This window comes from Vidua macroura, chromosome 14, assembly GCF_024509145.1.
Source record: "Vidua macroura isolate BioBank_ID:100142 chromosome 14, ASM2450914v1, whole genome shotgun sequence".
NCBI classification, from domain to species: Eukaryota; Metazoa; Chordata; class Aves; order Passeriformes; family Viduidae; genus Vidua; species Vidua macroura.
The window spans coordinates 14,666,592-14,679,057 of record NC_071584.1 but is presented as its reverse complement, the minus strand read 5'-3'; the positions used below and the strand labels follow the sequence as shown (position 1 = coordinate 14,679,057).

Here is a 12,466-nt window from a genome sequence, read left to right as displayed (position 1 = left end):
CAAGAACAACTTCAAGCATGCATAAAACACAGATGTGAAACAGCAACATCATTTATCACTATGGACTGGAGTTTACACTTGATTTTCAAAGGAATCCAAATACCCATTTCCAGCTCATTTTTCCAACAGCTCTCCCAGCAAGCATATAACTTACTCACCATTATGAGAGCTTTTCTCTAGTGCCTGTAACCAACCATCAGACCTACAAGAACATTAGCAGAACCCCCCTGCCCCTCAGGTGTGAGGTTTGTTATGTGTTTGCAGATGCAGAGCTCCAAGATTCATGAGAAATTGCAGAGGTGAGACACATCAAGGACAGGACATCCAGACAGAGCATTCCCAGTTAGATAAATCAAGGCAAGAGCTCCAGGAGAAACCAGAGGTGTAGAGTGTGAGGATACAAAGATAAGCCAGGTGTTGCACAACTGTAGGAGAGCATCATTAGGGAAAATTACCCTGCAGGCAGCTCCTGTGGGGTTTCTTATTTCAAAAGAGGGAGCTCTCCTACCTCTGGCCACAAACAGAAATAGAAGGAGAGAGGAGTAGGAAGGGTGCTGCTCCAGGGGCATCTGTACCAATGGACTCCCTTCCAGGGCCAGCCATTGCCCCTGTCCCCACAGGGGTATCTGGGGACTAATCCTGCACCTCTGCAGGTGCATCTTGGAAGATCCCAGCCAGATGATGCATCCTGGAGAAGCACAAGTGCTCTCATAAGTGCCTGACAACAGGCACCTGCAGCCCACCAGCAGTGTAACAAGCATCCCAAATCTGCAGGGAATGTCTGCTATTTGGAGCCTCTTGTTTAATACTTATTTAAAGTATTAAATACTTTATAATCATTATTTAAAGTATTAGATGCTTTCCACATACAACACAAACTGGAGATTTCATGGCCAAATCCTAAATACCAGCTACCATCAAAAGCAACTCCTAGGCAGCATCTCTGTCAGCTTAATAGAGTAGCAGCTAAATAATAAATTCATCTATTTAATGTGGTTCTCACTGGTTGCAGCAGAGCAGGCTGTTGTTTGAGTAATTCATTGCTCTCATTGGATTGCAGCTCAAGGCCTCATCCTGCAGCTGTTGCATCCTTTAGATCCCTGTTGCATTCACTACCCGGTCCCATGTGCACCATGCCACATCCAGAAAAAACAGCAAAATAAAGGTCTGCAAAGGCACGTGGCACAGAGCAAGTGCTTTACCCCATCTTCAGTATGGCTACTCCTGCCAGAAAGTGAGTGTGTGCAGGACCAGACCTTAAATCAGACCTTAAAATGACCAGTATACCTGACAGAGAAGAATTTAAGCCCTCCAAAGCCTGCACTCCTCACAGCAGCAGCTTTATTCTTTTTGGAAAAGGGCACTGGATGATTTAGAGAGCAAGGACAGCACACAACCAGAGTCAAGGAACAGGCAGTGGGGCACTGCCACATTACAGATACAGTAGAGCACTATAAAAATCTCTGCCAAAGCATCAGATTAAGCAAGAAAAAAGTGCAAGAATGACACAACTCATTGCAAAGGACTGAGTCAACTCTGAGTCAATCCCCTGCTACCACCAGTGCTTGCTAAGAAAGATAATCAATTACCCCGCAAATTGATTTTTGGCAAACACAGGAGATAAATCTAAAAAAGAAGGACTCCAATGATCCAACACATCCTTGACTAGTTATCCAAACAAAATGAACTATAAGCAGAAGCACTTAAAACCGAGTTGGTTGAATTACTCACACAAATCTATCTGCTAGGAAACTTTATTTGGAGATGGTAGAGCTTGCAAAGGGTGTGGGGAAGCTGCTCTACAGCCAAATGCTCTCCAAGAAAACCTAAGGGCAGGACACCCCCAAAGCCAAGGGCTCACCTCAGGGACCATCTGCACCAGTGAAGAAAAAGATGTATTTTGGTTCACCCTTTGGCTCTTGTGCTGGCTCCATAAAATCCCTCTGCAGCCACAGAGGAGGAAACCCTTCCCCACCATGGGGCCTGGTTTTGGCAGGGGAAGGAAGCCAGTGCACCTTGGGGTGAGTCCATGCAGGATGCCCTTCACGTGTCCCACGGGTGGGTTTGTCTGTCCTGCTTCCCACATGCCAGGCTGGGGCTGGATGTGACACATCCTATCCATGGTGTCCCCTAGTCAGGGCTGACAGTGGTGACAATCACCCTGTGTGAGATAGAGCTGCCCCACTCACCTGCCCGAGGTGGGACCCCATGGCCACAGAGAGCCACAGCAGCTCTTCACACCAGCAGAGACAATCTCCACACACAAACCCTCCAGAGCCCTCCTCTCCCAGGGAACCACTCAGCCCTTCCCTCAGCTGCAGGTGAAAATTATCACCAATCCCCCTCGTTAAAGTAATTACCAGTCATTATCCCCCCTCGTGCAAAGCAGCTGGGGAGGGCTCTTTTCCCCCTCCCCACAGTCCAAATCAGCTGGGGAGGGCTCTTTTCCTCTCCCAACAGTCCAAATCAGCTGGGGAGGGTTCTTTTCCCCCTCCCAACAGCCCAAAGCAGCTGGGGAGGGCTCTTCCCCCTTCCAAGTTGCAGTCTGAGGGATGCAGCTATTTTGGGTTTAAGGTACCATCACAAACCCTCTTGACTCCGTGTCCACACTGACTCCCCAGGGTCACTGCCCTGTTAATTCCCTAATTGACAGGCTCCATCCTCCTTTCACCACTCAGCCACCTGCTTTCACCAGCCTCTGAGAGCAGGAAGCCTTCCCAGCAGAGGCAGCCACACAGGCTGGCTGCTCCTGTGACATCTGTGTCCCTGACTGGGTAGAAGTCATCCATCCTGTTTTGGATGGGCTCATTTTCCACTGGAATATAAAGCATCTGTGGCTCACACTGGGCCTCCCAGCTGAAAGGAGAACTATCATGTTGGAAAGCTGGTCCCCTGAGGTCCCAGTGGTGACTCCCTCCTCAATCTGTTCTCTGACTTTTCCAAAGTCTGGTTTCAGCCCCAGGTGCACACCTTGCCCCACAGTGAGTCATTTCAAGAGACCTGAGAGAGAGGAAAAAGAAGAAAAGAAATAGAGAAAGAGATCCATCAGTGTCCACGCCCTCAGCCATCCCACCATTCCGCTGCCCTGGGGGATAACTGCTGGCCAGATGGAGGCTCAGCCCTGCAGGCAGCTGGAACTCACCTGACACCAGCTAATTACCTCACAGCCATCAGCACAAAGTCTCCAGGCAGGCAAAGTAATGGAAAAGCTGAAACACTTCAGAGTCGTTCCTCTCTGGGAGTAAGTAAGGGAGGGGTTATGGAAGGTTTGGAACAGTGTGGTTAAAACATCAGTGATGTAAAGCCTTTTCCATGGAGTTTAAATACATAACACCCTGCTTTCCACACTGATGCACAGAGAGCATCACAACCTGTTGGCCACACACCATGGGCTGGGATCCCCAGTGGGAGCAGCCAGGCTGCCAAAACACAGACATCTCTGTGCTTCTGCTGCAATTCTTCCTATCAGTGTGGTTTGGAAATCATACACATGCAAGGGAGTGAGGGCAAAATTGCTGAGGGGCATCAGTGGATTCTTCTTCATCACTGGTTAAGCAAACCAGAAAGGGACCAATTTGTCCTGGCCAAAAGTTGCACCACAGGAGGTTTAGACTGGATATTAGGAAATATTTCTCCATGCAAAGGGTGGTCAAACATTGGAACAGGCTGCCCAGGAAAGTGGTAGAACCACTGTCCCTGGGAGAGTTCAAAAATCATGTAGATGTGGTGCTTAGAGACCTGGTTTAGAGCTGGGATTGGCAGTGCTGGGTTAATGGTGGGACTGGAGATGAGCTTTTCCCAGCCTTTATGATTCTATGATTCTTTTAATTTAGTGGGTAAAACAGCAAGCCACCAAAAAAAGGATTATGATTGTATTAGGTGACACACACAAGACTGCTCAGCTTTCCCCAATTTAGTATTAAAATATTTCTGTAGCATAGCCCTAAGATACCATCAGCAAACCTGGATCAACAGATCAAAGGAGACTTCCAAAAGCTGGACAATCACCTGCTGAGAGCCTGCTAGTGAATAAGCCCATGAGTAATTACAGTGGCTGTGTTGTGACATCACTGCTACTCAGATTTTCCTGAGTGACACCAGAATCTGCACATGGAGAAGGGATCTAGCTAAAGATTGTTCCCACCTTTAAAAAGCAGCTGCAGGGATGGCTCATCTATCAGATTAAGAGGAGCAGCCGTGTCAGCCCTCTTGGTGTCCTTTGGCAGAGTCCAAAATGCTTCTCCCAGAACAAGTTGCTCCTTCTGTGCATGGAAAATTACAAAGGTGACTCCCATTTATAAAAGATGATGCACCAGAGCCCTGCAGGAATGGACCCATCTGTTGACTGTAGCAATGCCACATTTGTAAAAGGCAAGAGAAACTAAGGTTTCCAACTGTCTTTCCAGCAGCAATTTAAGTTTTCAAGGAATTTTGGCAGCAGTCACAGCTATTTATCTGCAGCCTGCAAGGGGCTATTCAAACACACCAGGTTTTCTGCCAAGGGTAGGGCTTGAGGTTTTCTGCTCTGTGGTTGTTTGAACTTCAGCATTTCCATCCACATTCATGTGCTGGGTCCTGGTGTTTTTCCTGCTGGATCACAAGCAGGGATGTGGGAGCAGCAGGCAGCTTGTGGCCCCACCTGGGCCCACATCCCTGGGACAGGGCAGCCCTGGGAGTGCCCAGCTCAGCCCCTGCAGCCCCACTCACCAACCTCATGGTCTGTGCAAACCTGAGCAGAGCCCACAAACTGCAGTGTGGGGAGCAGCCTGGCCAAAAAAACAGCTTTGCTCCTGCTCAACTACTGCTATCTCTAGAACTTTCCAGCCACCCTCTGCCGTAGTCAAGTAAATTTCCATTGACTTCAACAACTGCTGGGGCACAGTTTAAGTGTTTCCAGACTTTGGCCCTTCCAGCAAACACCTTGGCCAGACATTAAACAATAACAGGAATCCATCAAATATTTGAGTATTTGCATATGTCAAACAGATAAAATTTCAGAAGAGGTTTGGCTCTTGGTCCTTATCAGTTATCAATTCCTGGGTGGATACCTACTGAGAGAGATTTAACAAAGCTTTCTAAGAGCAATGAGGTAAAGAAATAGCAGTACAATATAAGGTTTTCCTTCAAACAGAGTAAAGGGATTTGTGATGATACATATTATAGACACGTGTATCTTTATCTTACCATACATAATTACCCTAATGTTGATCTTTTTCCTTACTGTGAGACTCACCAGGAGTTTCACGGTCCAGATTTAAAATGATGGCTTCCAGGCATCAAACCAAAATTAAGCTTCTTTATTAATTTTGGCTTTACATTTTAGTCTAAGAAAAAGATCATTCAATGTACCCACAGACTAAAAGTAAAATACATGTTTTAATAGCAGAGGAAGTTTTCAAACCATGACAAATTTCATTTTGCCTGAGTCTGCAGCTGAAATCAAATAAATTAAAAAGCTGAGGACCATGAAGAAACACATACAATTGGATTAGATCATTCCATGAAGATGAGAGACAACAGGCACAGAATGGGCTGGTGCTCACAGTGTTTGCTGCAGCTCAGGGCACCAAAATTATATGCCCCATCATGGTACAAACTGCTAACTTGACTTGGGCAGGGTGACAACATCAGCCCTCAGGCAATACCTGCCTGGCTCCAGGGCTGCTGGGAATGCAGTGGACACCTCCAGAAAGGAGCAGTGGTGCTCAGTGCCTGCAGTCCCTGGTTTGTTCACCTGCCAGCGTGACCACGATGGAGGGGTTTGCTCAATGTGCCTCAGGTTCCTGTGGGTACACAGAGACATAAAAGCGTTTTTTGTTCCCCTCCTAGGGAGGCAAAGTTACGTGAAGGTTTAAAATGCAGGCTTTGCAACAACAGACAGGTAGTAAGAGAACAAGCTTTCAGACTCAGAATTACCCCATGGAGAAGATTCTGGTTCCAAAGCAGAGCTGGAGGCATGGAACCACTGCAACAGACTCACACAAACCTCCTGTGCTGCCACAGCATCTTGCAGTCCGTGGGAAGGGATGCAGGGTCACACCCCAGCCCCTCCAGCACCTGCCACCAGCGTGTCCTTGTCTCTCTGGATGCAAAGCCTCGAGCTGGGGAGTCTTAACAAATGCTCTGCTGGCTCCTACATAGTGATTTTCTGTGACTCACAATTAATGCCAGTGAAATCATAGTTGGCATAGTTGGCATGTGAATCTGTGCAGAGGGTAAATTTGGTGTGCTCCAAGGTACCAACCTAAACAGCCCCTGTGGCGCCAGGGTTACACCAGGAGCCCAGTCAGGTCACTGTGGATAGGGGAGTGATGCTAGAGGCACAAAGTGGAGAAAGCAGCCACTTGCCCAAGGCTGTGGATGAGCTCTGTCCCAGGGCTGGAACTGAACACCAGCCCAGCTCACCACACCCAAGTGCCTCTGCAGAAAGCAAAGTCTTTTTTCTTTTACATAATGGCACTGGGAATTGTACTGCTCAGACCTGCACTGATGGTGATGTGGAAAAACCAGGTCACACCTTTCCACTTTTTCTGCTTTCTCCTTGTGCCCAAAAGCACTGGCTAGATGAGCATTTTGAATTTCTGTATCAGATCAATTTTGCCTTTGCTGAAAAAATTGATTGTATTAAAATTATAAGACCATTGACGGAAAACTTAGTCACAAACAAGGTTGGGGTTTTTATTCTCTATGCCAAAGAAATCAAGGGAATGGTATCCCATTAAACTATATACTTCATGTTAGCTTCATACTTAGGCAAAAAGTAAACTTGTGCAAGATTTCCAGAGGCTTTGTTTCACAAACAAAAAAAGAAATAGTCATGGGAAAATTACAAACAATTTGGCACTAAGGAAATTATGAATGCAATTTCCTGAGCTCAGTGTGCTGAAGGAGCTGCAGTAAATAGCTGTCAGGCAGCTTTCTCCAACAAAAGATTTTAGATTTGATACCCAGCTGTGAAGGAGATTTGTCTGTGCTGGACTTTTGTTCTCTTTCCAGTCAGATAGGATTTTCAACTGGCTTAGTTTAGCTGGCACAAAGGGAGCATGGGTGTGTTGCCTTTGGTTTAAACTAAATTTTCTGGGAATCATCTCTTAAGTAAAAATGACAGAGCTCACTTCTTTGCTGAGTTCTGCTGAAGAAAAGTGACTTAACGATGATTTGAAGTCAAACTCAGAGACCCTAGAGAAAGATCTTACATATGCATGGCTACAGAGAAGGTGTCTTCCTGCCACTTCCAAACTGAAATAAATCTCTTTAGTAAAAGCAGATTGGGATTCTTTTTCCCCTCAGCAGCTAAAGTGAGAGTTGGGAACAGAAGAAGAAACTGAACCAACAGCAGGGAAAAATATTTGGCATTAGATATTCTGGATCTGAGGAAGAACATGAAAATTGTGCTCAGACTACTTAGATTTTGATTTTTAAAACAACCCCCTGCCATGAGGGGTGACAGAGGCATGTCCCAAGATAAAAAGGGCTCTGGGGTGCTGCACGTTCCCTTTGCACCTCCCTCACACAAACGTGAGCTGGTCAGTGAAAAATGCTGCCATTTGGGGGGCTGGTGAGTGCCCCACGTGCTCTCCCCTCTGCTGGCTGGGTGCAGGTGCAGGTGCAGGTGGGTGCAGTGGGTGCTGCTGTGATGTGGCAGCAGAGCCAGAACCAGCTCTGGCTGCAGGAAGGGTCACTCGGAGCCCTGGGCACTGCCCCTGGCTCCTGCAGAGAGGATCCTGCCCCTGCCAGTGTCCTTGGCAACCCAGAGCCACAAACACCCAGTGGTAGGAGCCAGGAGGGACAGAGGGATTGGCCAAATATGAAACCTGGTAACTGGCTATAAATATTTACACCGCAGCTTTACCCGTTCTGCTGCATCAGAGGCTCGGCGGCCACGGAGTGCAGGTATCAACTGTGCTGCTTGTGATGCTCCAGGGCTTCCATCACCTCCACGCAGTGTCCTGAGCCAGATCCACTCCTGGGGAGGCCACTGGATGCTCCTTTTCCCAGCCTGAGGAGCCAGTGCATCCTTCTCTGACGGTGGTGTATCCACAGCAGAAGTTTTGCCCCTGCTCCCGGGATAGCCCAGCCAGCTCTGCACACAGAACTGCTCCAGCACCAGCCAGGCAGGACTGCCTGGCCCAGCTGGGCTCTTCTCCCCAGAGCAATGGAATTCAGTCTTGCCAGCACTGCCGAGGCCAAATGCCAGCTCCGGAATCTCAAACTGAGTATCTGTAAAGCCAGGATGATCCATTTTTTCCAGGGAGTTTTTTCACTCAACCCCTACACCCTTGTCACGAGCACCATCAGTCTATTATCAGCTCTCTCATCGAGCACAGATTGCAGCTGAAGCAACAAGTCTCTGATGGAGCTGAGTTTAGGAATGTCACAGTACCACAGGCCTGGCTTCTCTCTAGCAGGACAATAGCCCTGAGCCCTCTTAGGCATCTGACTAGAACTGAGGTATTTTATCTACAGCAAATATCTCAGCAACAGAGCTCCAGCCCCTGCAGAGCAGAAAACAATAACAAGGCAAATTTGTTTGCCTTTTGTAAGAATTTGCACATTTTTGTGTGAGCAGCAGACACAGGTCTGGGGTCCCAGGGTGGAAAACATATTCCAGACATACCCTCTGCATTTTCAGAACTGTGTCACCTGAGCTGGCCATCAGAGGAATCCTTGATTTTGAACTTTGAGAAATGCAAATAGTGACCTCAGACCACTCAGGCATTATTTAACTAAAGAGCTTTAGGATGTTCAGGGCTATTTCAAAACTAAAAACTAATGGCAGAGTACACAGAGAAGGGAAGAAATTTGTATTAAACCTGGTCCATCTGTCACTCACATACACAGACATTTCCAATTCTCTCTTATTGCAGATGTCAAAAGCTCCAGAACCTGGGAGAATTCACATAACACATCCAAAGCACCAGTGATTAATATTAACTACCTGAGAAAAGGGAAAAGCAACCAATGCTGCATCTCTTGTTCTCTTTTCTCTTGTACCTCTGGGAATTCTAAGAGTGAGCTGTATCACAGAAGAGCAGATTCAGCCATCCATCATCAAAGGGTGCAGAGGAGATACTTCAAGGCACTGCAGGGAATGAGGATGCTGTGAGGATGTGGAGACCTGCTGTCCTTGGCTGGTTTCAAGGTCATACTCCTGGAGCTACTACCCAGAAAAGGTACATTTTGGTTCACACCAGTGCTGAGAGGAGGGAGGGCAAGAGAAAAAATCTTTGCTGCTGTCTCAGCCCAGGCACATTTACATTGCCAAGTGTTTCCATGCTCAGCCAGTTGATGCCTTCCTATTCTCAAAGCATCCTTTGCCCTGCAGTGCCTGCCCTGCCCAGCACAGCACCTGTGTGGGTAGGCTGGCATAACTGCCCTGGCTGCTGCAGGTGGAAGGGCTGACACGCTGTACAGAACAGACAGCTTTAATTTATGCACATTTTTAATCTTTTTCCACATTCCTGGGAGCTTATGCACACAGGAAAGGGAGCAATGTTCACACATATCCTTAAAAGTAGCCATGACCACACTCTTGTGGAACATGCAGGCTTGGGAGATTGCAACCATATATGGGCTCCTTGGGGCTGGAGCATCCCTGGCACCCCTGGGAGGAGGACAGCTGGTGGAATTTCCTATGAAAGGACAATTAATAAAGATCCAATCCTTTTGTGTATACACATGTCTAAATATTGGAGAACAGATTCAAGGCTTTGCTACCCCAGAATCCTGAACCTTTCAGGACTCCTGCACTCATTAAGAGATTTGTAGCCTCTAACCCAGGTTCCAAGAGCAGGGACTGTGAGGGCTGGAGATAGGAAAAGCACCAAGAGGGGCTGTTTAAGGACTGCAAGGCCCAAAGGAACATGCTCCAGAGCCCCTGCTCCCCAAACACAGTTCTGAGAGCAGACCTCCAGCAGCACTGAGCAGTGACAGGCTGGAATTCTGCTTTCCCTGCTTGAGCTCTCCAGTCACAGCCTCACCCTGACACCTCACCTCTGCAGCATCCTGAGACTTTGCTTTTCTTCTTATCTGCGGTCCAGGAGCTCACAGGGACACCAGAGCCACTCCCTGCTTGGCCATGGCAGGGCCAGGGCTCCAGGAGCCACTGTCCCCAGCACTGCCCCTGCCAGCAAGGTGCAAAGCAGCCGCTGGGGTCAGCGTGGCTGCAGGCACCAGGTGTGCTGCACATGCCTTTGGGATAAATGAGACACACATTGCTCCCAGCTGAGTGGGAGAGGTGGAAAGCAGGGGGCACACACAGGCCTTGTGCTGGGCAGTGTTGCTACGCCTGCACTGGACACAGAGAGTACACAAACACTCCCAGTCCCTGGGGTCCCTCACCAGCTTGGCAGATTTTGTTAGGGTTGTCAGCAAGGACATCATTTCTCTGTTTCCATATTACTTGCCTTGTCTTCCAATTATTCTCCAAGCACAGACACATGTGGCCAAAAGTGGTTTTTGCAATTTACTGTTGTGAGATTATATTTGGGCCCACTGGCATCTGAGAGGCATTTCCACCCCCACCTCCTCTGTTCCCCTCACCAAGAAGTTTCCTCCACAAAACTCCCCACACCTGGTGAGGACTCTTTTGGAGTTTTTGTCCTCGTGCAGGCAGCCATGATGACCACAAATTGGCTGCAGATGCCAGCAAAGCCTAGTGCCAGGAATGGCCCAGGTGATGTGAGACACACACCTGTGAGACATGGGGAGCTCGTGGGGGAAGGTGCCTTTGTGAGCTCAGTGTTGCAGGGAGGGTTTGAACCAGCTCTGAGATGCATCAGCAGCTCATCTCTCACCAAAACTCATCCTGCAGACAGCTTGTGGCCACTGGCCTTAAACTCCTCATTCTGAAAGCTTAGTAGGGAAAAAATGGCCAACAAGAAGCTGGGCTTAAAGGGGAAAACAAGGCAGAGGGGAGATGTCTGTGAGCACCTCCATCCTTCCAGGGGTTTGAGAAGGTGGTGGCTCCTGCGGGGGACTCAGGGTGTCAGAGCAGTCGATGTTGCAACAGGGTCTCCTCTCCTTTGTGCTGACAAGGACCCAGCTGGACGGTGCCTGAGGTGTGGTGAGCCCTGCAGGGCAGTGGAGGGTCTCTGGAGCTGGGTGGGCTGGGCTCTGATGGCCAGGATCTGCAGGGACACAGTGGTGATGGACAACTGCTGTCCTTTCCAATATTGCCATCTAGAGGACCCAGCAAGGACCAGAGCTCCTTGCAGGCCATGATGAGATAAGGAAGAGGAATGAAAGCCTTGCTTTTTTAAAATTTTACCTCATATAAATGCTACCCCAGCATGATGTGGAGATGCAGAGCCAAGGGTGCAGAATTGTCTGTGGCTTTGGGCACGGCAATACAGGATTGCTCTAGAAACAGCCCTGTGATTTTTTTTGAGGCTGTAGATACCCGGTGCTGGCCCATTTCCCAGCGCTTTACTGATCCCCACATGAAGATGGACAGATGGTACTGACTGAAAGCTGCCCCTCATCAGCTCTGACTGAACAGAACTAATACAACAGGGACTAATCAGCAAATGACAGCTCTGTGCACCTGCCTGCAGGGGAAGTCCCCCATCCCAGACCATGCAGGGAACTGCCTTGTCCCTGCTTGCCCTGCCTCTGAACAGCACCTATCCAAAACATGTTTGCAGGGCTGATATGAGATGCCAGCTCCTGGCACAGCCCGTGCTGGGGAGGCTGGATACAGACCAGAGGATCCCAGCTACATTTTAGGTACTGGGGATACCACTCACCAGTGGTGAGGGGCCTGAGTCATACCTTGTTTCAAGGAAACAATACATTTGAAGGGGTCTGCTGCACTTCTTCTGAGGGTTTGGGAAGGTGAAGGGCTGCCAAAAGGCATTTGTTCAATTGCTAAATGTTGTCCTTGTTTGTTTGAGTTTCATGCCAGAGTCCAACCCCAGCTGGGCTGGACAGCACATATCCAGTGGGATTAGTGGTGTTTATTCCGACTGTCAGGATGCTGAGGTGGGAGTGCACAGCAGAATTAGCATCACTTCATAGCAAGAAAATAAAGTAACACCTTTGTCTCCTGTCCCACTGCTGTGACTTCCAGTAGCACAGGCCACCCACAACCAGGCAGGGCCCTCTCCTGAGCTGCAGGCTCAGTTTTGGGACAGCCCAGCAGGACAGCTCAGGATTCACCACCCCACACAAAGGCCACAGTCCCTTTGGAAAGCAGCACAAACACCCCCTCAGCTGCTATGGGTGGGAGGTAAGTGTGGTAAATACATATCAGGGTATCTGCCTGGTAAATAGGTGTATAGGTACCTGCCTCCTGCAGCCAGGCAGAGCTGTGACAATGTGTTTTACACCATCCAAGGGATGAAAGTTGTCCTTTGCAAACCAAAGCCCTCAGAAAGAGATTGCTGAAATTTCTGAGGTGCCCTCCATACTGAAGGGTTGTAAAGCATTTGAACAACTTGCCTTTTCAGCACGTGGCACCAAAAAA

At 48.5% G+C, this 12,466-nt stretch overlaps 1 protein-coding gene across 4 annotated transcripts in view; it reads right to left on the bottom strand.

The window, feature by feature from the left end:
• FHL1 (four and a half LIM domains 1) overlaps positions 1-6,073 on the bottom strand; it is a 36,429-nt gene extending 30,356 nt beyond the window's left edge. For 2 of the 4 annotated variants that reach the window (XM_053990041.1, XM_053990042.1), the window contains exons 1-2: positions 5,917-6,073; positions 4,145-4,262 (exon numbers count right to left, since the gene is read on the bottom strand). In XM_053990041.1, the coding sequence (XP_053846016.1) occupies positions 4,145-4,262; positions 5,917-5,958 (160 nt within the window). In that variant the 5' untranslated portion in view covers positions 5,959-6,073. Of the gene's footprint in view, positions 1-3,963; positions 4,023-4,144; positions 4,263-5,916 lie in introns of those variants that run through there. The other 2 variants (XM_053990046.1, XM_053990047.1) reach the window with 2 other exon arrangements.
• Between the last annotated feature and the right edge of the window lie 6,393 nt (positions 6,074-12,466).